At 37.2% G+C, this 25,733-nt stretch overlaps 1 protein-coding gene across 6 annotated transcripts in view; it reads left to right on the forward strand.

The window, feature by feature from the left end:
• The window catches only part of WDFY3 (WD repeat and FYVE domain containing 3), a 172,131-nt gene that overhangs the window by 76,833 nt on the left and 69,565 nt on the right, over nucleotides 1-25,733 (forward strand). For all 6 annotated transcript variants that reach the window (XM_089526177.1, XM_089526181.1, XM_089526180.1 and 3 more), the window contains 14 exons: nucleotides 1,658-1,835; nucleotides 2,953-3,167; nucleotides 5,975-6,087; nucleotides 8,371-8,602; nucleotides 10,092-10,192; nucleotides 10,550-10,768; nucleotides 11,588-11,769; nucleotides 17,214-17,445; nucleotides 18,973-19,133; nucleotides 20,397-20,508; nucleotides 20,787-20,977; nucleotides 22,108-22,260; nucleotides 25,000-25,073; nucleotides 25,409-25,570. In XM_089526177.1, coding sequence (XP_089382303.1) covers nucleotides 1,658-1,835; nucleotides 2,953-3,167; nucleotides 5,975-6,087; nucleotides 8,371-8,602; nucleotides 10,092-10,192; nucleotides 10,550-10,768; nucleotides 11,588-11,769; nucleotides 17,214-17,445; nucleotides 18,973-19,133; nucleotides 20,397-20,508; nucleotides 20,787-20,977; nucleotides 22,108-22,260; nucleotides 25,000-25,073; nucleotides 25,409-25,570 — 2,325 coding nt within the window. The remainder of the gene's footprint in view (nucleotides 1-1,657; nucleotides 1,836-2,952; nucleotides 3,168-5,974; nucleotides 6,088-8,370; nucleotides 8,603-10,091; nucleotides 10,193-10,549; nucleotides 10,769-11,587; nucleotides 11,770-17,213; nucleotides 17,446-18,972; nucleotides 19,134-20,396; nucleotides 20,509-20,786; nucleotides 20,978-22,107; nucleotides 22,261-24,999; nucleotides 25,074-25,408; nucleotides 25,571-25,733) is intronic.

The following is a 25,733-nucleotide window of genomic DNA, read 5'->3' on the forward strand; positions in this document are numbered from 1 at the left end:
TATGATTTATGGGACTGGCCATTTTTTCCAGCGTGCTACATGCCAGCACCATATTCCCCCCTCCCCATTGGCTGTAACTACTTCTTTCTTTTCTGGAACCAGCAACCAATTGCTCAGGGACCAGTACTGGTCCAGAAACCACTGGTTTGAGTAGCCCTAGTGTATAAAATTGTCCATACTTTGTGCACTCCTGCCCTTCACAATATGGCTTTCTTTGCCAACCGTTGGTTACGTATTACACTAATAATGACATAAACTGTGATGAAGACCATTTTCAATTATCTGGTGTTACATAAAGATTTATAAATATCAGATAGACATTAATTTTTTAAAAAATACAAGCATATGGGCTGTATTTGTTGACTGGCATTGAAAGTGGTAGATCTCAGGATGGCTCTAACCATTGAACAGCTGGTTGAAGTAAAAACTTAACATCCATTCTGACAATGACTGCCAGGTACACTAGGAAAATATAAATGTGAGGTTATACTAGAGTACTAAGACACTGTGGGAAGTGATGGTTTAGAGGTTAAGATGCCAATTCTGACAATCAGAAGATCAGAAGGTTGGCAGTGCGAGGCCCAAATGCTGCATGATGGTGTGAGCTCCTGTCACTAGTCCCAGCTTCTGCCAACCTAGCAATTCGAAAACATGGAAATGCAAATAGATAAATAGGTACCACTTTGGTGGGAAGGTAACAGCATTAGGTGCAGTCATGCTGTCTACATGACTACCAGAATAGTCCTCAGACAATACTGGCTCTTTGGTAGTAACGGAGATGAACACCACCACCCCGTCGGTTATGACTAGACATTCATGTCAAGGGACAACTTTTGTCTTTAAGATACTGTATCCTCTGGAGGGAGACACTTATCTGGGCAAGCCAACTGATTCACCATTGGAAGCCCATCTTGGTTACAGTGTGGGAACAGCGGAATAGTTTTTTTACCATCTTAGAGCTGGTAGAAGATCTGCTAATGAAAGAGCCATATACATGGGCCCTGTTCAGTAAACTTAAGCTTTATTTTGTGCTACCTTATTTAGAAACCCAGAAGATGGGCACCATATGTGGGAAATATTCTTGCCAAGAACCATTGCTGCATCAAAGTGACATGCTCTTGTTTATCCATAGGATGGCAGCCAAAAGGTGTTCCTTCATTGGGTGGCCCTGTCATACCATTCATGCTAGTGTTCCTACACACAAATGATAACAACTGTTTCTTTCAGGGTATATGTCTGTTTCCTAATTTTGGTTCACAACAAGAAAGCTGGTGGTGATCGTTTTCAGTTACAAGTAACAGCGGTAGCATTTTTAGGACACATCTTTGTTTGAGTGCGCATATATGTAATTGGCAGAAAAGAAGGTCTGTTGGTTATTCAAAACAAATGTTCCATCTTATGTGGACGTGTGTTTTCTGGCTCTTGAGTGTTCAAGCATTGTAGAATATTGTTCACTCTATACCTACAAACACTCCTGTGCACATGGGGCATTTTTATCCCCTGAAATACTTTGGAATTCTCATGTGATCAGTAAATAGACTAGAAATCATTTAATACAAGTTATATTATCCACGTGGATGAAGTTTAATCCAAATATTGTATTTGAAGTAAAGCTTAATTTGTGTGAGAGAATCTTATTCTCATTTCTCATCTTTAGGCATGCATATCATTCTGCTTCAACTCCGCCAGTATTCCCTTCCAAGAATTCTGCTGATTTGAAGGTGCACAAAGGAAATGTACCTCTGCCAAATTCTGATGCTGTCATCATCCATCCTGGAGCCATGCTTTCCATGTTGGACCTCTTAGTCTCTGTTGGGTCTACTATACAACCTGAAGTGAGAACCCTTTCAACTGTGACTCCCTTTAAGTGTGGGATTAAATTAAAAGAAAAACTAATAAAGAGAGCTTTAAACATTGTATTTAAATTAACCTTATCTTGAGTTATTTAATGTTAATAACAATTTCTACTAGGAAGCCCTGAATTACATTCTAGAGCATGGAAATTTTTTATCCAAAATACAGTCCTACAGTCCAAAATAAAAGATTTGACATGGGCATATTCTGATCCCTAAATGCCCATTATGTCTCCCTGGGATTGGGGTCTTCTTAGTCTGTAAACACTATTGTTACCAAACTAGAAGACTTTGAGAAAACTTTTTTGCTTGTGTTAAAAAAAAATAAAACCTTGGGATTTGGGGTCAGTTTTATAAAATGGTAGTACCCTGTGTCAGACCATTTTTCAAATGGGAGAAGTGGGATTTCCAAAATAGATTGGGATATTTTGTGAATGTTTCTTTTACATAAAACAAAACAAAGAAAAAAAACCCAGCAAATATACTGGACATTACACATTCCCAAAGTAGCTCATTGAATGCCAATAACTGTAATACAAAAAGTAAGTGTACTTCAGAATTGGAGTCTGCTTTTTAGAACATTGGTGCCTAGGACTTGATAATTCACTTATAGCCATATTGGAAGAGGCAGCATCTGAAGTAGCACAAACTTGCCATTTCTAAAATGTGATTATTACTATGATTTCTAGTACTTTTTTTAAAATTTAAATTATTTATATCCCATCCCATGTCAAGTTCAATCTCTGGACAGTTTACAGTAAAATCAGTTTAAACAGTTTAAAATTAGAACAGTTAGCAGTTCATATGCTTATTAGCACATGATTGTTACTTTGTTTAAATATAGGCAGTATAAATACAGCACAGTATTCTGTGTATGCTGTCAGGATTGCAATATCACAAAATATATATTGTCATAAATATTCTGGATTAAATTCTGAATAATCAGACAGAATATCATTTGAAAGGCTTTGATGGGTATTCAGAAGAGGTTGTGATTGTCCAATGGGATTTTTGATTTAACAATATAGATTAAATCTTGGCCAAGTATTTTATTACAGTTCTTTTTGTCTTTTATTTATGTGTGTGTATGATTTTGTAGCATGCCCTTGATCTTCAGCTTGCAGTAGCCAACATCTTGCAATCTCTAGTGCATTCAGAAAGAAATCAGCAAGTCATGTGTGAAGCTGGACTCCATGCACGACTTCTGCAGAGATGTAGTGCTGCTCTTGCTGATGAAGACCACTCTTTACATCCCCCACTCCAAAGGATGTTTGAAAGGCTGGCTTCTCAAGCATTGGAACCAATGGTGCTTAGGTAAGTGTGAAGGGCTGGTTTAATTCAGATCCTTACCATTCACATGTCGGTAAGCATTAATATATTGTACTCTGTTGGCATGGAGCTTAGAGTATTGGGATTTCCTAGACGGAGGAAAGAATGCATGTTTTTGGTATTAAGACTTTTGAGCCAGAATTTCACACATTTTCTGCTTATGTTACTGAGGGAATGGGACAGTTCATACCATAGAAAATGTCTTTAAATATGTCAGCTCTCAAGACTGGTTTATACTGTTTTATATATTATACTCCCCCCCCCCTTCAAGTGAATAAAGTCCACATTACAAAGCAGAGCTTGGAGCATTAAGTTTGAAAATTAATGCAACAGTGTTAAACATTAGAAATTGAGGGAATAATTAACTACCATAAATCTAATGCTTAAAATAGGTCAGTTAGTTAAGTTATTATCAATTACTTTATATATTCATGTATAAGTCTAGAAATTTTAGTCAAAAATTGACTCAAAAAATCTGGATCGACTTATCCATGGGTCATTGTAAGTACTGTACTTTAACTCTTGTCATAAAAGTAACCATGTCCTGGTAAAAGGTGAGAGCTTAATCTTGGAGCACCTAAAAGAAGCATCAACTCCCTCTACTGTCTCATCAGTTCAGCCTTTAGGGTGAGCACAGTTACACCTGTCAAACTTTTAAAAGATCTTTAGCATTGTTCCCCTTTGCTTCATCCTTTATATCCTTCTTTACATGCTGCTAAGTTTTACCCTCGACTTATCTACGGGTCATATAAAAATCTGTAATTTTGGCCCCAAAACCTTGCCTCGTATACATGAGGTTGACTTATAGTTGAATATATACAGTAACTTATAGCTCATGTTAGTGTGAGCCAGACTGAGAATGACGTGGTGGATGTCATGGTTGACACACGTTGTTTTTGGCTTCTTCAGAAGGGCTCTTTTTGTCCTTTTAAAGCTGCATTACTTCAATCTAGAATTTACCCTCACATACACTAGAAAATCATTAATATGATTGTTGCCTTGGAATGGTGGGAATCAAAGCATCGTGCAACGATCAGGTTGGAAAAGGCTGTCCCAGAGCATAAGATTTACTGTATCTGACAAGAGGGAGAAGCACCTACCCTAAAGAATTCTCATGACTCAGCTTACTAAAGCATATTTTTAAATTGTATGTTGATTGTGGAAACAAGTGATTTGGGTGGAAATAGCTAGAAAAATCTAGTGAACTAATGATTTAATATGTTAATTGGTGAGCAGATTCTAACCTCTGTTAAAAAGTGCTTGTTCTGCTTAAGTACACAGATTAAACTGGTGATCTGTGGAGAAACACAATATATTAAAGCAGCTTTCAGGTTTCAAGGTTTACTCTTCATTCTCTGGATGACTGAAGGAACAATTCACAGCATATGGGCTTATTCCATGTGCCAGCAGCTTGAGGGAGAAGCTTCCTAGGGAAAAAACTGCTGTGAACTCAAAATTTGATTTTAATAGTATGAATATATTCCTGTGAACATGCAACTGGTGTAGAACTAGTATTCTATATGCATCTTTAGCTCCAGTTAGATGTGGTTAATTGCATACCAGTTTTCCACACATTGTCTCATAGCACAAATAGGTATTGTACAGCTAGGGTAATGTTTGCAGACACCTTCCAGTGCTTATCTAAGAAGGGGGGATGGCTATTGTTCCTGTATTTGGATGAATGGGTATTGGGAATGCACACATCCCCATACAGCCACCAAACAAGATTTCCCCGTATTCCTTCACTCTCATTCCAAGGATTCCACATTTGTAGGAATCCATTTTTTATTTTAGAACCCTTTATGTCTGCATTCTTTAGCTATTTGCTTCAGAAATAAGATAATTAGAAGTTTTAAAAGTCTCAAACATGTCAGTGTTGTTTACAGCTACCCTGGTTCCTACTCCAAGAGAGAGAGAGGATTTAAAATTAATAAATGTATGCTGCATCTCTGCCCACTTCCATGAGAGCAAGGCTCATTGAATTCAGTGGCACCTATTTCTGAGCAAACATGTATAGGATATTGTGCGCCTTCAAGTTGTTTTTGATTTATAACAAGGTGAACCTGTTCCAGGATGAGGTGAACCTGTTACAGGATTTTCTTGGCAAGATCTGTTCAAAGGGAATTTGACATTGTGTTTCTTTGAGGCTTAGCAAGAGAGTCACTTGCCCATGATCATTCAGTAGATTTCCATGGCTAAGTGGTTATTTGAACCCTGACCACCCAGAGTCTTAGTCCAAAATTCAAATCACTATACCATGCTGTCTTTCAATTAGATAATGTATGGATATACAAGAAAACAGTCCTGTTGTTTTCTTTCTGCTTTGTAGTTTAGAGCTCCATTAGTTTTCTTTTGCATAATTTATTCAGACTTTACTGTGTCTGTGAGGAAAAACAATTTACAGTTGAAAATGAAGGAGAAAACTATTGTCTTGGGAATTCACAAAACTAAACACCAGCTATTTTTGTTCATTTCAGAATATTTTAAATATACAGTGGGCCCTTCCCATACGCGGGGATCTGTTCCGGAACACCCCCCCCCATATATGGGGGAAAACGCATACACTCAAACCCCATTTGTTTTAATGGGGGAGTGCTCCCGCATGTGCCCATGGCACACACATCATATCTCCCGCGGCTTAACTTTCTGCATAAGGTTAAAGCTGTCTATGGCATGCCCGCGTATGACATGGGTGCACTGTATACACATGATTCAGGGCCACTCTTATACTAATCAAATAAAAGAGAATAAAAATGACTTGTTGCCTCTTTCACTTTCCCACTTTTCACTAGGGAATTTTTACGTTTGGGAAATCCATTAAATTGTGGAGCCTGGGACAAAAAACTGTTAAAACGATACCGTGTACATAAGCCAAGTTCACTCAGTTACGAGCCAGAGATGAGAAGTAAGTGTACAAACATTTGAGAAATGTGTTTTTAAAACTTCTGTTTGAGTTTCAGACAGAGTAATAAATCAACAAAAACTTTGAGAGTGATATGTAGTTCTTTAACAATGTGTTAGAAAAAGAACAAGTGAGATTTTGTTGAAGTATGTGTGCCCTTTTTAAAAAGCCTAATGCTGCAATTGCTTAAGCTTAGGTGAGTAGCTGGGATTAGGACATTGGACACCATATTTCTTCCATTTTAAACCTCCTCTTCCTTGGAGGGCTGTACCCTCCACTTTCAGATTTCTTTAAAAAAAAAAAAACAATTCCAAACAACCCACAGAGCCCCTAGGAAGTGGGAAATTTTTGCTCCATCTTCGGCCTGTTATAGGAAAAACAGTTACTTATCTTTGAAGTGAATCAGCACATGGAAAATTCTGGTACATTTTTAGCCTGTCCTGGTCATAATAATAATAATAATAATAATAATAATAATAATAATAATTATTATTATTATTATTATTATTTATATACCGCCCTGTGGCAAACCAATCCGGGCGGTTGACAATAGTAAAATATAATATACAACAATTAAAAACACTTTATCCCTCCCCCCCTTAAGACAATATTAAACAGTATAACATATTAAAACACAATATCAAGCATAAAAACAGCAATTAAACTAAAAACCCTGATATCCCTCTGTTGATCCTCGACCATCACTAAGATGGGGCCACGGGAGGAATGAGGGAATCAGGGACCCTGAGCCGGGATGGTTAGTCTGGAAAGGCCTGCCGGAAGAGATCCGTCTTGACCGCTTTTTTAAAGCTGTCTAATGATGTTATCTGACGGATCTCATTTGGCAGGTCGTTCCAGAGTTTGGGGGCGACAGCAGAGAATGCCCTCTGGGAGGTCGCCGCAAGCCTAGATTTTAAAGGCTGCAGTAAGTTCCTCCCAGAGGACCGGAGAGCGCGGGGAGGATTGTACGGGAGGAGGCGGTCCCTGAGATAGCTTGGACCCAAGCCATTTAGGGCTTTAAAGGTGATAACCAACACCTTGTACTGGGCCCAGAAGCTGATAGGCAGCCAGTGGAGGGACCTCAAAACCGGAGTAATGTGGTCCCTCCTAGATGTTCCTGAGACAAGCCTGGCTTCCATGTTTTGAACCAGCTGTAATTTCCGAGTCAAGCACAGGGGTAGCCCCATGTAGAGTGCATTACAGAAGTCAAGGCGTGAGGTTACCAGCGCGTGCACAACTGTCTCGAGATCCCTTACTTCCAGAAAAGGGCGCAGCTGGCGTATCAGGTTTAGGCTCAGAAGATGTGTGTATTTAGACAGGAAATGAGCCAGTGTTCTGGGTGAAAACAAAATGCTCTGTGTATATTTAATTTTAATTAATTTCTTTTTCCCCAAAATAAACTTTAAAAATTGAATGTATCCTCAATCACACTTTTTACCACTCCTTGATTATATCAATGAAATTTAAAAGCTCCTTCTATGTGTTTAATGTTAATTTTAATGCCAAATAAAGAAGTTTTTTGTGTCCTTTTAACAGGCAGAGAAGAAATAATTTAATATTGATCAATTGTAGCCATAAGTATTAAATTGTATATTACTTAGTTTGAAAATACAGTTGGCCCTTTCTATTTGTGGGGGTTCTGTCACAGATGGAAAATTCCATGGGATCTCAAGTCCTGTTCTCCTCAATGTGTGATTGTGTTGGCATGGCATGTGCATGTGTGCCACCATTGAGAAAAACTTGGGGCCATCTACAGATGCTCCAGTCCACGGATGGCAAGCCCACGGAAAGGAAGAGCCTACTGTACATTTGTATTCTAGAAAATTTCCATTTGTTTTACTGCTATCATAACTATTAAGACGTACTCTGTTGGAAGAGAGAGAAAAATGGAAGCAAATATTCCTTTTCAAAGCCAGTTAATAATTCAGTTACCATGATATATCCGAATTCAAGTGTGCTCTTAATCTGTTGACAATATTGGAATATGATTGATTTAATGTTTGCATTGTGGTTCACTAGTCTGCTTTTGTAACCTTGCAGTCGTATAAAGGAAGCTTCTGTTTTTGTTCTAATAACTGATTCACATTTTCAGTGTGCATTCAGCTTTATTCTCAGCCAGCCAGTCTTTTGTTGGTAGCCTTTATTGTGTAAAATGTCATGTGAGTGAGCACTGAGAGAGAGAGAAAACAAGTTTGTCCTTCTGCATTTGTTGCATTTATGACCAAGAGTAAACTGAGTGATATATATATATTTAAAAAAAGTTCCAATTCTTCACTTCTGTTATAGATAGTATGGTTACATCAACGGAAGGCCTGGGTACTGACTGTGTGTTCAGCTTGCATGAAGATAACCACTATAGGATAAGTAAGAGCCTTTTAAAACCAGCAGAAGGAAGTACAGTGCCCCTGACAAGGGTGAAATGTTTAGTATCCATGACAACCCCACATGATATTAGACTTCATGGATCATCTGTCACTCCAGCATTTATTGAATTTGACACATCTCTTGAAGGTTTTGGGTAAGATTTTGCAAAGCTTTGCATCTTTTTTTCCTCCTTGTTTAAAAACAACATTCCGATTTTGAAACTATTTGAACTGTAAGTTGTTGTGATATTTATTTATTTATTTATATACTGCTTCCCCCCCAAAAAATTAGGACACAGAGTGGGTTACAAAACCATGGGTTGTGCTATGGAAGATTGCCATTGATAGAATGTATAATAATAATAAAATAATAATAATATATTTTATTTGTATACCGCTTTTCCTTCAGATCAAAGTATGTTCTTCAGATAATGAATGTAGAGTCTAAAATTATCCTATAAGGACAAATATGTGCTATCTGATTTGTATGTGTTCTCAATTAATGTGTTTAAAGCATTTGTATCCCATCCGTTAGCCCTAAAGGCTCCTGGATCAGTCTGCAAATAGTTCCTGGCGTTTAAAATCTAAATAAAATAGGAAACACCAGGGAAAGAGGTGGAGAGGGAAGATGGGAGAAATTCATTAACAGGTAGCTTCTACATAATGGAGTTGTGGCTACTCACCTTCTTATTTCACTTCTGCTTAAAACAGTTTTTCTAGTAAAAGAAGCAGCACTGAGATATATTTTTTCCAAATCCCTTTTGAATATTCTGGCAAAGCATTATAATATTGCAAGTCTAGTAAGATTTGGTTAAAGAAAGTTGAATCTGACTTACAGGTGTTTTTTTAAAGTATCAGCTTTAGGAAGGCAGATCAGTGATCACAGAACAACTTCAGCACATTTCATTTGACTGGATATATAGCTTAGCTTCCTTAAGTGCCTTATCCAAGTTGCTTAGGTTTTGTAATGTTCTGATCTGTAAAGAGGTTTAATTTGCAGAATTTGATAGCATAATATGACATTATGATAATCTGTAGTTCTCTTACTGAAATACTTATATGAGGAATCATCGCCTTAAAATTGATTATTATTCAGGAATCAGAAGGAAAAGAGTCATACTCCTAAGAAGTATTGCTAGCTCAATCTTTAAGGAAGCAAGTGTATGCTGTGGGGTTGCATTCCCTCTTCCATACTACTTTTTTGCATGAATTTTCCTCAACCTCCACCTCCCCAGCTATTATGGAGGCAGTGGTAACAATGGTTACCACAATAATCAGCTATTAACCATCATTTAAAACAAATTGTGGGGAGTTCAAAACTTAGTTTTTGAAATCCAAGACTCATTAGTATGTATGTGGATTGAACTTTTAGCTTGCCCCTGGATAGATAGGGCTGTGTTATTTGATTAAATAGGTGGAATATACACGACAGCTATGCAGAATAGTCTCAACATCCTGAGTGCCATATGTGACAGCAAAACACACCAAAGTGATACACAGGTTGAGGAGAAATATGGTGGATCTTTGACTTATTTTCTTATTATGACATTTGTGTCTTGCCTGATCTGAAAAGTAATCACACAAAACTAGGCTCATTTACTCTGTCATATTCCTTACTCTTTATTGTTGAACTCTCTTTAACAGCTGTTTATTCTTACCAAGTTTGGCACCTCACAACGCACCTACCAACAATGTAGTTACAACAGGTCTTACTGATGGCACTGTAGTCAGTGGAATTGGAACTGGTAGGTCCTAGACTATATTTGTATCAGGTGACTGTGATGCTTTTCCTCCTTTTTGAAAGGAAAGATTTACTTTTAATGTCTCTAGATAATCTAATCCTCTTCCACATACTAGGAATGTACACTACTGTTCTATAAAAATGTGTCTACTAACATTGAAATAGATTTTGTTATTAAATATACATGTTACAACTTGCAAGCATTATTGATTTCTCCAGCAACAATTCGTTATACTTATATGAACAACTGAATCTAGAAAAGCTGAATTCAGATTGTGAGCAAGCTTCAGAAAGAATGTTTGATCTCATTTTTGTGTTATCTCCTGTTATGTCAATCTAAATATATATTCTTTTCTCATAGGAGAGAGGCTTTTCCCACCACCATCTGGTCTGAGTTATTCAAGTTGGTTTTGCGTCGAACACTTTAGTACAGCTCCAAGTTACCATCCAGTTAGGCTACTTACTGTTGTAAGACGAGCAAACAGCTCTGAACAGCATTATATATGCCTAGCTATTGTTCTCTCTGTAAAAGACCGGTCACTAATTGTTTCAACTAAAGAAGAGCTTCTTCAGAACTATGGTAAAGAAGCCTCCTATATTATTTATATTGTTCAGCATTCTTTGTAAGTGTAATTGTCATGGTTGGTTCAAATTTAATGTTCTTGCTCCAGTGAACTATGATTTGTTTCAGTGAGAAATTGATGAATTTGAGCTGTAATTTAGATGCTTTCTATAATCTACGGCTGCATGCAAATTTGCAATCCTATTTGTAAAGAGTCCTAACATTATAGTTTTCCAGTTTAGACAACACAGGGACATGGTGGTTATAACAAATCAGACAAACTATGCTGAAAATGCACATAGGAGGGGAATTAGGAAAGAATGCTTGATCTTACTGCTTCTTTCTGCTGCACCTAATCAGGACTTGTTGAAGTAGTAACATTACTTTGAAATCAAGCTGATCTAGTTTTGTCCAGTTTCTTTTTAAGAGTGCTTAAAGATTATGTTTTCATTCTGATTGAAACCTGAGTTAATAAAAATTGACATATCTTTTAGGTTATTTTTTTGTATGTGTGTGTCAGTGATTTAATGGTCTAAATGTACATTATTAAATCTTAACCTTGTTATTGGTATTGATTAAAAAATCAATCTGGTCATTCCAGTATGATGTATTGGATAGGAATGTAGTGGGATTTATAATTTTTCAACTCCATCTCTTTATTTGTGACTTTATCAGTTTGCAGTCTGACTATATTATTGTGCTGCATTTCTGCCTACTCTGGATTAAAATCACAGGTGATGCAGAACACAGACCGTTTTGTCCCTGGAATATATCACTGAATTATTTGTTGGCAACAAAAGATTTGTTAAAATCTTTTTGGGGTTTTTTTGCCTTCAGTTGATGACTTCGGTGAAGAATCTTCCTGCTATGAGATCCTCCCTTGCTGTGCTCGTTTTCGTTGTGGTGATCATATAGTAGAAGGCCAGTGGCATCATATGGTTCTGGTGATGAGCAAAGGCATGCTAAAAAACAGCACTGCTGCACTCTACATTGATGGGCAACTGATTAATACTGTAAAAGTAAGTAGAGTTTCATGGCTTTCCAACCCCCGCTAAGTACTATGAACTCTCTCCGAAGTAATATTACAAATGTTTGTAAGCATAATTTTGTATTTATGGTGGGAATATACAAAGTTGCTGGTAACTGACTTAAAATTATAACCTTGGTGATTCCAAGTTCAGGGTTCCCATTTTTATGAAGTGAGGTTGTACTGTCATATTAGCTAACAATAACTAAAGTAATCGCCATGCTCTCCCATTGAGGAATTGGAAAAAAATATTGCTCTCTAGATGTTGTTGAAATGTATCATCCATTCATCCTAGGCACCATAGACACTGGAGAAAGATGATGATTTGGAAACTTCATCTTTTATTTCAGAAGTGGTTTATCATGGAAAGCAACTGTTGTTTAAGAAAGCATCCAAAAATTCAGAGGTTCCTTTATTACTTGAAACTGCTAAGCCATGGTGAACAGACCTTCCAATTTTGTTGAACTGCAATTCCTATCAAATGTAGTCAACAAAGTAAATGGGGAAGGATAGTCAGAATTGCAGTCAAACAACATCTTGAAGGCCACATATTTACTGTCCATGGTCTAACCCCTGCATTGAAATGAGAAACTGTACTTCTATCCATACTGTCTCAGCCAAGGTATACTTGAAGGCATGTATTAAGTAATTTTTTAAATCATTGCTATTTTAAAGTCCCTAAAAAGTGAGTGATTAGAAAAGTAGTGAACACTACTAGTAAGAAATGGAAAATCAACTGTCTAAAACATAGACCAGAGATCTAGGGTGGAAATTAAAAATGCAAATGGGTGAAATGATAGAATTGCTCCATTGTACTTGATCCTACAAATGCTGCATATACCTGTAATTTGATACTTAGAATAAATGGAACCAGATAAAAGTCAGCCTGTTATGAACTCACATTGCAACTGGCACTTATATTTTAAGTCCCTCCATTAAATTTCGATATGGAGTCAAACTAGGTTTATTGCTGTTACTGCCAGAATTTTCTATCCAGGGGAACATGCGGTTTCACAGAAGCAGTTTTCTATCTTCTTGCAAACTTGGGATATCTTTTCCCCCCAGGGGATCTCTTCCAGTTGACTAGCCTTGTACAGCATACAGAATGACCCTATTAGCAGAGAGAATATACTGTCTCTATCAATTATAAGGGCAGCGAACCATCCAGAACCATAAATCCAGTTCTGTGTCTGAGACATGAAGTTATTTATCATCATCCATATGAATAAAAACTTGAATAACTTAATATGGGGTTTTCATGGCCTAAATGAGATTTCCAGTGTCCTTCAGAGTATAAAAAGCTCCCCAGGAATGTTGTTGTGGCAGAAAAAGGCTATTCCACAATAATCAAACATTCAAAAAGTCATACAAGATAGATAGCTGAAACATAAGGATGTTACTTACACCTCTTTGTGTGACAATATTATAAGATTGCCTACATTGTAGATCTTGTTCTTTCTGAAATCTGTAACAAAATGTGATTCTAAAATGACCCATCTGCCTGGACAAGGATTAAGAAAATTGAGAAACAAGGAAAAATGCATCATGATAGCGCAATATAACAACAATCTATGTTGTTTAAATCTGTTATGTAAAATAAATCATTATTCAATAATATATGAACTCTCCATCATTTAAATGTTATGTAAAAGTTTAGGTTTGGTGGATGGTGCAGTCTTAACAGATTTTCAGCTATCATAAATGCTTAATCATTTAATAATGGCTTAACTATATGGTTTAAATAAACCTTAGCCATTTTCCATAAAAGCTGATTTACAGAAGTTTGGTAGCTAGATTTTTCAGGTAATAGTATTTTGGCCTCTGGTATTTTTGATCACTTTTGTGTTTTCACATTTATTTGAGAGGTTCCTTTTTGCATATGTAACTCTTTAATACTACCCATCAAAGAAAAAGTTATAAATCAAGCAAAAGGGATATTTTGGTTATAGAAATGTATTCAAGCAGAATACGAGGTTTTTGAAATTTCATTTCTCCCAATATTTACAGACTTGAGCAATGATTTGTAAAGTTTAGGTTGCACAGCTGTTATCTGGACAATGCAGAGGAACAATCCACATGGATGTGGATTAACCCTTATACTGCCCAGTCCAAAGGCAGGCATCCCGTGATCTTATAGAATCTTCCTATTTATTCATTTTTTCCCACTACTCCTCCTGTCAGTTTTCCTTCCCTGCCTTCACCCAGTTCAGAACTAATTTTTTTTGCTTCCCTGTTTCCACTATAGCACTTTTAGATTTACGGTCCAAAAAACACTGCAGAAATAATCCAGTTTGAATCTGCTTTAACTGCCCTGGTTTGGTGCTAGGGAATTTTGGAAACTGTGTTTTTTTGAGTCATTTAGCCTTCTCTGTCAGAGAATTCTGGTGACACAATAAACTGTAATTCCCAGGATTCCCTAGCACTGAGCCAGGACAGTTAAAGCAGTCTCAAACTGGATTATTTCTGCAGTGTGTTTTGAACCTATGTTTATATTTTTTAATTAATGTTTTTGTATGGTTTTTAATTTCTAATGGTTTTCATAATTTGTTAAATGCATTGAGTTTTATTATTGGGGAAAAGGCAAGGTATAAATTAATATAATAATAATTCTTGTAAGCAGCTCTATTTCCTTCTGTAATGTTTTTTAATATCCCTTTCTGAGTCTGTCCTCGCCATTAAAAAAACAACCCTTGCTTGCTGTTTGCTTTTTCTTCTCATTCTTGGGCATGGAAAATGAGATGAAACAGGAGTTTTTCTCTTCCACCCATTTCAAGTTAGAGTAGCCCATGGATTTTTTTTAAAGTAGCCTATTAAAAGGCACCCTGTAATGCTGCTTGTACCATTGCCAGGCAGTAGGTCTGCAGAACTGAGAAAAATATATCAATCATCCAGTGAAAATGAGACTGAAGTGTTTACTATAGTATTTCTGTACCTGAAAAAGAAAATCAGGGCATTTCCAGTTGATGCTGAGAGACAGAGAAGGCAGTTGAAAGTACAGGTTTAAAGAGAAAGCAGGAGAAGGGAAGTAGGCTGAAGAAATCTACAGAGAAGGGTTGGAAAGGAAGAAGTTTAAGTAACGTGATAATAAAGAAGGACTCAAGCAAAAAGATAACAACAGGTAGTCTTAACAGCTGCTAGCAGATTTGTTTGCAGCACTCACCATTTTCAGAGGTTAAGAAAATCTGTTACTGGTTGGAAGCTACCAGATAGGGAGGTGGAAGAAGACAAGAGCGTCTATGGCTGTGTACCATTCCCAAAAGGTGGCTTAGAAAGTAGTTGAAAGCACCTGCAGCACCAAAACGATTGGAAGCAGACAGTTGTGTCTCTGAAAATTCTCTTAGGATTGAAAGTTTTCTAAGAAATCTATTCACAACTGTGTCAATGCCTTCACAGATTTTTTTTGCATGCAACACTACATGTTTCACCTCAAGCAGCACTTTCCCTTGTTAAACCCACAGTCATTTCATTGGTGTTAAATCAGATGAAAAAGAAAGTTAAGGACTTCGAGATAATCTGATTTATTCTTACAGATAACATTCACTGCAGTCTACAAATGAGTTAAATGGTACCAAATGAGTTTGGTAGCAAATGACTTCCAAACAAATGCAATGAAATACGCACAGATTCATGGAGGGGAACACACTGTATTTAACTAAACGTAGTTGATTCTGTTATTCAGGAAATGAATTTTAATAATTGATTCTAATAATAAGCAACCAGTAAATTATGCTAATACTCTGCAGTTGATTAGAATAGGAACGTGATTGAAGAAAACAAAAAAAACGAAATTAAGTGATACTTCATGGCAAAGAAAATATGTAAATCATTGTCCTGCTGGGATCTTCTTATGGTTCAATTCAGTCTTTGTCAGAGGAGGGGGACGAGAAGACGTACAGCCATATAGTAAACATGTCCAAATTTGTGTGATTGAGAATTTGAGTGGTCAGATGGGGAGGAACAAATGGAAAATATTTTGATAGCTTTTCAGTGGCATACTTTTAGTAAAGGTGTTTAAGCTCTTAGGTTTAAAATTCTAATACAACTGATGCAGAAGTGAAGCAAACTAGAAAATTGACTGCAGAAGTGTTTAACCGGGCTGCCCTTGTGTTGAGAAAAGTAACCAAAGAGATTCCTTTGCCAGATATATTTCTTGAGCTTATAATGTCTGAAAGGAATACTCAAGAGTGACAGATTTATCTCAGAAGTGTTAGGGAAAACTTAGCCCATTGGTGGATGCTCCAGTGGCTGCCCTAATTGAACTTTAAAGATCAGGAGATATAAAGATGAGAAACTGTACTGTGAAGGAGGACTGAACCTTCTGCATTGTTGGAGATTCAACAATGACAGTGACAAGTTTCGTCTTTACTGCAACGATTTTACTAAGAATTGAATATATTAAATCATTATCAGTAATTATTAAGGGAAATTACTAATCATTAAGGGACACTGTGGCTTAGCGGTTAAGTCACTGACTCTGACAACTGCAAGGTCATCAGATTGGCAATTTGAGACCCAGGCACCGTTGTGACGGAGTGAGCTTCCGTCACTAGTCCCAGCTTCTACCAAGCTATCAATTCAAAAGCATGTAAAAGTTCACGTAGATAAATCAGTACCACTTTGATGGGAGGGTAACAGCATTCTGTGTGCCTCAATGTTTAGTCATCCTAAACAAAGTCATCTTTGACAACACTGGCTCTTCGGCTTAGTAACGGAGATGATTACCGCCCCCTACAGTCGGACATGACTAGATAATCTGGTCAAAGGGAAAACCTTTACCTTTTAGAGGCAGATTTAGTACTGCAGTGCACTCCTGTGCACATTTATAAAAAAATAGTCCTCTGTTCAGTGGCACTTAATTGTAGGTAAATGTGCAAAAGATTTCTGGCTTAAATGATTGATGTTGGTTGCCAAATGAAAATTCATTCTTTTAAGTTTGAGTTTCTTTGCTCTCTATATTTATTTGTTTTTTCTTATACAGTATTATAAATGCATTTATAAATAGTATTTCATACCTGGAGATATGCCTAAAAATGCAAACAAGTTTCCTGCCAAATCTTTATTCATATTTCAGTAATGCAGGTAGTGATTCATAAATTAATTCCCTCAATAGTTTGTGGCCATATCTGCAGTAAAGAAAAAAAATCCTTTTTTTCTTGTACAGGAATATAAAACACACATATTTTAAATCTACTTTATGTGTTTTCTGTCTATTTGATAAGACTTAATAAATTGAATAATACGTTGGGAGAACCATTCATAAGTGTTGCTATCACCCAATGTAGTATAACTGTAAAGGCAGGCAGTATAACTTCTTACTGTGTAAAATGTGTGTGATAATCCTTCATTAATGGTGAGGTGAACTGACTGTGTATACTAAATCTTCTATCTTTCTGATCAAACCCTCTCACTGAGGACATCATTGGTATTTATTTGCAGCTTCACTATATTCACAGTAGTCCTGGTGGTTCAAGTTGTGCTAACCCACCAGTAGTGAGCACAGTTTATGCCTATATAGGCACACCGCCTGCCCAGCGCCAGCTCTCATCACTCATTTGGCGTTTGGGACCAACTCATTTCTTAGAAGACGTCTTGCCTCCATCAAGTGTTAGCACAGTTTATGAACTCGGACCAAACTACGTTGGAAGCTTTCAAGCGGTATATATGCCATGTAAGTAAAACTAATTCTGTGTGTGAGGGGCGGGTGTTCCCGTATGTGTGTTAGACAGTTTCAGTGTGGTGGCTTATCTTATAATACCAAAAAAGACCTCATATCCATATAAATATCCAACAATATTTTTAAAAGAAGGAAGCTCCTTTTTGTATACTAGAGGAACTATTGTACTTTGGAGCCTAAATAGGGGAATCTTGCAGGTGTGCATGAGATAGTTTAGGCTCCTCTTATAAATCTATTTTGCCAGGATAGATTACCCATTGTATACAAATGACTTTTTTTCCTGAATAGAAAATTAAGAGATAGTGATACTAGGTACTTTGAGGTGATGTGAAAGACAAAACATTTTTCCTAGGGAACAACTGAATTAGAGATGTCCCTATAGAAGACTTTTAACTCAAAATATGGTGACCAGTTGAGTGGCTTTGGTTGGTACACCTTTTGAGGTCTCCCCTTCACTTCAGTTTAGGTTCCTTTTTCCCCCTACCTTGAGACTTAGGGGCTGAGCAGTTGAGCCGGGATAGCATGTACTCAACCCGTGCTATCCTGACCTGGTTGGTCCCCAGGTCAGCATCAGGGTGAGCGGGTGTTTAATAATAATAATAATAATAATAATAATAATAATAAATATTTATTTATTTATATCCCGCCTCTTCCGCTTTGAGGACCAAGGCGAGTAACAACAAAGTTCATACAATACACAATAATAAAAACAAGAAGACCCACAAGACCCCGGCCCAACCCTCCCTCCCAACTATAAAATTAAACAGTAAAACACGGTTAAAAAGCACATAACAATACATCAAAAATTAAAAACAAAAACAAACCACAAATAAGAAAAATAATAAAAGGATGGGTTTACACACCCATCCCCACACCAACCTAAGACCCACTGCTCCATGGTCCTTGCTGCATCATCACTGGTATTCAGAAGCTCCCTGTCACCACATCTGATATGGAAACGGGGTGTCTGGGTGCACCCACATGGTCAGGCACCCCTTTTCTACATCAGACACAGCAATGGGGGCCTCTGAGTACCAACAATGGCACAGCAAGGTAAAAAGCATGGAGAGCTGTGTAAACAGCCAGGGTTTGCCATAGAGTTTCCAGGAATCTCTGTGACAAACCAAGGTTTAAATTACCCTGGAATAAGGGCTGTTTACCCTGGTATTGGGTCAGATCCACCAGATCTGTGTCCAGTCTACCAGGATTTGGCCTGATTTTGGCTCCAGTGTCATGGCCTCTGTCATCTAATTCAGATGACACAGGGTTGAGGGAAACACAGGTCTTTTGGCCTGTATTTACGCACTTTTCTGATGTCTTCTAAAGTTGGTTTTGAAGCAGAATATTAAAACTAAGATTATTAGCTTTCCATTTATATATTTGTCCAACTGTTAATATCGTCAAAGAAGGATTAAGGCTTTCCTTAATTTCATGGTTTTACCTGAACATTTCTCCGATCTTGTCTGCTACACTACACCAGTCCACAATGCAATTTATTATTTTTTTTATTTTATTTTAAAGGTAAAGATTCCAAACCAGAAGGCATTAGTCCGTCTCCGGTATCATTGGTACCAGAGGAGAAAGTTTCTTTTGGGCTCTATGCACTCTCTGTTTCCTCACTAACAGTGGCAAGGATTAGAAAAGTTTATAACAAATTGGACAGTAAAGCCATAGCCAAGCAGGTAAGTCTGATCACCTTTTGCATTTCAATAATTTTATGATACTAATTTTAGAGGTGTTGTAGTATGTAACTGTGGGCATCACAAGATCCCACACATTAACTGAGGCCTCATTCAGTATTGCATGGCCAGGAGTGAACATTGTTTATGCTGGATTATTTATATGCAACAAAACCTATATCTTTCCATTTACCTGTCTACTCCAGGACTGCTGGTTTGATTCTGAGGTATTCAGTATTCTAATATTCTTACTTGTTAGTTAGCATGTCCTCATAATCTAAACAGCAGAATGACAAAGATATTTGTCTTGCTAGATATTTATGAGGTGTTCAAAAATGAATGCCATCTCTCTCCAGGGAGTCCATCAGTGTAAGTATGAGAACTAACTATGCAGTCCCATGTATTGCAAACATTTCTACTGTACTTTACAAGTGCAAAGATACTATAGATTCTAGCTAAAGTCTTCTCTCCTCCTCCTCCTCTTCTTCTTCTTTATTTCATTTTCCCTGTGCTCAGAGCTGAGGGCACAACAATTGAATTGTCAGTTTTACTTCTATATTTAGAAATACACAAAATTGGTGTTTAATGGAATTAGGGGCACACTGTGACTTGATTTAGTTTTGATTTGGAATTAGAGGCATGCTGCGTCTTTTTTCCTGTAAATGTTATCCGCAGCCACCTTTTAAAAATAACCTGTAACTATAGGTTAAACTAGACTTAGGTTGAGCAACCATTAACTACAAAAGCCAGTTCTGTAAACTGAGATGAATTAAACTTTATGTGTTAACATTCTCTTGAAAACTTAGGAGAAATAAGTTCCTATGCTCTGTAGGTTCATGTGTTTTAAGCCTTACATTGTGAATTAAGAGGCTGTGCAGACTGCTCCTAAGGGGGGCCTGCAGCTGCCTCCAGCTGCGCCAGATCGAGGCTGCAGCAACCACACACTGCTGCCCCAATCTGACCTTTCCAAGGTGCGAAGAGGAGTTGCAAAAAGCAGCTCTTTTTTACACCCTGAAAAGGGCACTATAGGCATGGCACCGCGACCTTTAGATGCTCCTTTAGCGCTGTGTTATGTGGGGACGGAGGCAGGCCGTGCGTCATGTGGATGCCATGCCCCAACTCTGCCCCCAGGCTAGCTTTAATGGCTGGTGTTCAAAAACCTTGCCTATTAGGGTTGATGATTGGTTTGCCATTTCACTGAAATGCATAAAACACATTCTGTCTGCAATAGTCCTGTAAGTTTTTAATTTTGTTTATTTTGATTAGTTGGTTGTTTCATCTCATGAGAATGCCACTCCAGTAAAACTGCTCCACAATTCAGGAGGACATCTGAATGGACCTGCACGTACCATTGGTGCATCTCTGATTGGATATTTGGGTGAGATACGTTGCAGCTCTTCCATGTGCTTAGTTTCCATATTCTGCACAATTTAATCATGATCTATAGGCTTAGATGCATATGCTTGAACAGAATAATACTTGGAATGTGTATTAGAGAATCCTTATATGTTTCTAAATGTTTCTAAACTCTGGAATTTGACACATTTTTGGCTTTTTCTTGTGATTATTTTTTTTTAAATGCAAGTTATGGCTTATTATACTTCAATTCACTGATTAAACTTTCAATGTTTTTTTTTCTTGATATCTGATGCTCAGGAGTAAGAACTTTTGTCCCTAAGCCTGTTGCCACTACATTACAGTATATTGGTGGAGCAGCTGCTATTCTTGGTCTAGTAGCCATGGCATCAGATGTAGAGGGACTTTATGCTGCTGTGAAGGCCCTTGTGTGCGTGGTGAAGAGCAATCCTCTGGCCAGCAAAGAAATGGAAAGAATCAAAGGTTACCAGGTGTGTGTGAAGTTAAACAGCTGCTCATGTGGCTGGAACGTGTACAGATGGCTTAGCACTTCAGGTGTTCATATTTCAACAGTATTCATCTTGCATCTCACCTCAAAATCAGTTGCATGCTTTAACAGTGTGTGCCAGTCCTGTAATATTTTCAATATTCAGTGTGTGCCTATCCTGTAATATTTTCAATAAGGACAGCTTCATGGTGAAAGTGAAGTACCTTGGTCAGCATGTCAAATCTGTGACATCTGCTAGCTCAGCAGAGGTTCTTATCAGCTGTCAAATCAAAGGAAGAACACACAGGAGCCTGAAGAGAAGTAAATGAAGGGAAGCTTCTATTGTTAGGATAATCAAGGGCATTGTACCATCTGTGTCTGTTGAAGGGCATTTGAACTAACAGTGAGGCTGATTTATTTGGCTATTGTTTTAAAAAACATACTGAGTAGTTCGGACAAATGGAAGGGACTTTTCCTATTAAATGGAAATTACTGCTCATCATGTTCAAACTAAAACTGAGATTATGTCCATTGCAGTGAATGGCATTTCAATATATAAATTTGGAATATAAAAATTCATGGCAGATGAACACCAGCTTTAGAAAGTGTTGCCTTGTAATAACAAAACATTAAAATAAACATGTTTAAATCTCAAGGTAATGGATTCTGAAATGCTGTGAATTTGTTTTTTAAAATGTAGCTGCCTATCCTTTTCTGGACTCCTGCTTGAACAGTTGAAGTTTAAATTATAAAAGGCTCTCACTGTTGGTTTTCTTTTCACCCATTGCAGTTAAAATAAATTGTTTTGATAAGTAAAGATTCCATGTGGAACTAGTTGCTAGCAAAAATCCAAAAATACTCTTTTCAGTTCAGAATGTCTCCTTTTCTGGGGTTAATGCCAATTTCATCTGTATCTACTTTTCCATTGTAATTCTTCGTATTCAGTTCCCTACAAAAGAGCTACTTGATCTCTGAATTTAAGAAAACATGTCTATGTGAATGGCTCTGCTCAACTGTGGTAACCTCTTTTAAGTCTTGGATGTAGCTGATATTTCTCTTTTAGTCAAAATGTCTTGAGGGGAAAAAAACACCCCTTGGGACTCATTGTCTATGTGTTACTACCTTTTGTTTCAGTTATTGGCAATGCTTTTAAAGAAGAAGCGCTCCCTTCTGAACAGCCATATTCTCCATTTGACCTTTTCCTTGGTGGGGACTGTTGACAGTGGGCACGAAACATCAATTATTCCAAATTCAACTGCCTTTCAGGACCTGCTTTGTGACTTTGAGGTACTTAGAGCATCTGTGGGTGCTGGAAATTATTAGGCTCATTAACAAACCCAGGGCAACTGTGTTTCTTGAAACAGAAAGAATACCACTGAGGACTTTCATGTGTTCTGCAATACATTGTGAAGTTGCCATGCAGAGACAAAATACCGTATATACTCAAATATAAGTCGACCTCATGTATAAGTCGGGTGTAGATTTTGGGACCAAAATTATGAATTTGGAGATGACCCAAGTCGAGGGTAAAACCTAGGGGCATGTAATAAAAGTTGAAACAAGAGAAAATAATGCCAAAGAACTTAACAAAATTCCAGCAGGCATGACTGTTTGTTCTTAGCCTAAAGCAGTGATGTCCAAACTCTGTCCCTCCAGGTGTTTTGGACTTCAGCTCCCAGAAGCCTCAGCCATCTTGGCTAATGGTCTGGGAATCTGGGAGCTTCTGGGAGCTGAAGTCCAAAACACCTGGAGGGCCAGAGTTTGGACATCACTACCCTAAGGAATGGATGCATGAGAGAGTAGAGGCAGAATCAATGATTCCAGGACAGATTACATTCTTGCCTTTCACCACGGGATGGTTTCCTTTTAAGTAAGAGTTAAAATAAAGTACTTACATTGACCTGTGGATAAGTCGACTCAAGTTTTGAGGTCAATTTTATGACTAAAATTTCTAGACTTTTACATGAGTATATGCAGTAGTTCACCAGTCATGTTGACTGATTGTAATGTAAGCCACTAAATACACATCACAAATTAGTTACATGCAGAAGTTAAGGCTTGAACTATTTATTTATTTTTTTGTAGTTTACCTCAAGAATAAGCGACAGAAAAATTGTTGTAATAATACAGGATCAACCATGAACTTCCTACAGTCTAGTAACTTTCCTACTATAAAATGCTCTGTAGCTATTCTGATGGTAGAGTGCTGAGTGGTACACTTTTGTATTGTACTTGAAATACTGATGGTTAATTTGCATGAATCTAGAACACAGGGCATTGGATTTCAGCTGCCCCCACACTTGGCTACAGAAACATCTGAACTTGTATAAGGATCTGTAGTATTCTATGGAAAAAACATGGAGGATGGAGGACAGGAGGGTCATGTTCAGCCGCAGTGCTGATCCCAAAAAGCAGCTTATACTTTGATAATTTAGGGGAAAGAGACTTTAAGCAGGCCTTTGAAGAATGAAAGGGATTTTGAATATTGATACCCTTCCCCCCAAGTATAGACATGAATAAGGGAAGGGGAAAAAAAAGAAGCTATAATAGCTAATTATATATTAGAATAAGAAGGGGAAATTGGGTAAGTGAAATAGAGGTTTCAGTTAATATACTTTTATGGAAAAAATTAGTTCTGTTGAGTTAATTATTGGGGTGCACCATCAGTGGATCCCCACAAAACTGGATTTTACATATACCACATAGTCTGTATATTAAGATCATGAGAAATATGCCCTATTGCATTCTATTCCTACAACTTTGCTTAAATGTGTGTGGTTTTGATATCACTCTATTAGTGCATCTGAACAAGTAGACTGATGTCCCCAAAGGTTCATGCTAAAATAAATCAGTCTCCAAGGTAGTTCCCCCCCCCCCTTTTTCCTTTTTTTTTCCTTTTTATGTTGAAACAGATTGACAAAGTTAACTGAATAAAAACATATCTAAATTTAGAGAGATCCATCCAGCCATTTTAAAAGAAATAAGTAAAATACCCTGTCAGGAACTCTCAAAATTTAATTTCATATCCCTGTATGTCATACCACCAAATGTGAGGAAATTGCTGGGGTGCTCTACCAGCCTCTCCCGCTCCAAAGTGGATTTCAAATATACAAAATAGCCTCTACTTTAACTCAGACTATCCCAAATGTGCCTTCCTAATTTGGTGGAAATACATTTAGCTATTTTTATGTGTTTTGGTAACAAATACACAGACAAAAGAAAAGAAGGTGGCGTTCTTCATCATTGTAATGTCTGTAAGTGGTTTGCAGTTGGTAATAACAAGAGGAGAGAAAGAATGTTTGAGCAGTAGTAAAGGACTGAGAAAAGGACTGCATAAATAAGTCACTTACCACTAACAGAGATAAGAGATAACTGAGCCATTAATAAGGACTTTAATGATAATAGAAAACAAAGATGTATTCTTTCCAACATTTTTCAGAAAAATATGAGAGGGTATGCTTACTGTATTGGTGCTAGCAATTTTTAAACAAATCAAATAGCTTCTTCCCTTGTTGTTTTCCCTACCTTAATAATGTACATTTTTCTCATAGTTCAGTACAGTCTGCATCACAGATTGTAAATAGTAATTGTAGATTGTACAATAGCAGTGTTGGTAGTTTTGAGACAGTTAATCAACTTTAATGGGGATAATCAAGATATATACTCTTCTTTGACATCAGATAGGATTTCTCCCCTCCCCACCCCATTTTCTTACAAAAAAGAAAACAAAAAATCTTTGTCATCTTGTAACTGCTATTCAGATATAAGATTCTGTTGCATGTTCCTTTATGTTAATTCTCTGGAGATTTTATGGTTTGATCAGTCTGACAACTGATATAGTATGGAAAGAAAAGAACAGTTATTAAAATATTATAATAGTACCGTTATGCTGTGATGTTTTTCTCCATGGTGGATAAAGCGGAAAGGAATCCTAATGCCTGTCTCTTATCTTGGCAGTTGCAGTAACTTGGCTAAACTGAATAGCATATAGGCAGTTATAAATTAACTGTATATTTTGTATTATAGGTATGGCTTCATGCACCCTATGAACTTCATCTTTCATTATTTGAACATTTCATTGAACTTCTTACTGAATCCAGGTAATAGACAGTTTAGTTTCTGTTATAAATAGTGTAGTTTTTGTTTGTGTTATTATGTGAACGTGTAAGCATCCTTCTTGAAATGTCTTTTATAAAAATGTTGCGGGGATTAATTGAAATAAGTACATGCAATTCCATTAACAAAATACTTTCTTATTAGATCCTTTGATCCCTGCCTGCAAATACCTAGCCATGTCTGCCTGTGATTCGGTGACATTTGAATGTGTGCTGCTCTGCAAAACGGAGTTATAGTATTTTCTTAACAGAAACTGTAGTACAAGGGGCTATACACCAATGAGGATTTGTTATTTACTAAACTGTCCCTTTTCTTTCAGTGAAGCAGCAAAGAATGCAAAATTGATGAGGGAATTCCAGCTAATCCCAAAACTGTTGCTGACTCTACGCGATATGTCTTTGTCTCAACCAACAATTGCTGCTATTAGCAATGTGCTGAGCTATTTGCTTCAAGGATTCCCCAGCAGCAATGACCTACTCAGGTACCATGAAAATTTACTCTGAATTTTCTTCCTGCAAATATGAGAGGGTATGCTTCCATGTTTTTTTCTGTGAGAACACATTTTCTTTTTCATTTCTTCCTGCTTCCCTTGTATAGAAATACAGCTGTTCTATGTGAACAGGACTGTGCCTGAGCGAGCAAAA

Source organism: Sceloporus occidentalis, unplaced genomic scaffold (assembly GCF_023333645.1).
Source record: "Sceloporus occidentalis isolate IW3139 unplaced genomic scaffold, rSceOcc1.0.p SCAF_5, whole genome shotgun sequence".
NCBI classification, from domain to species: Eukaryota; Metazoa; Chordata; class Lepidosauria; order Squamata; family Phrynosomatidae; genus Sceloporus; species Sceloporus occidentalis.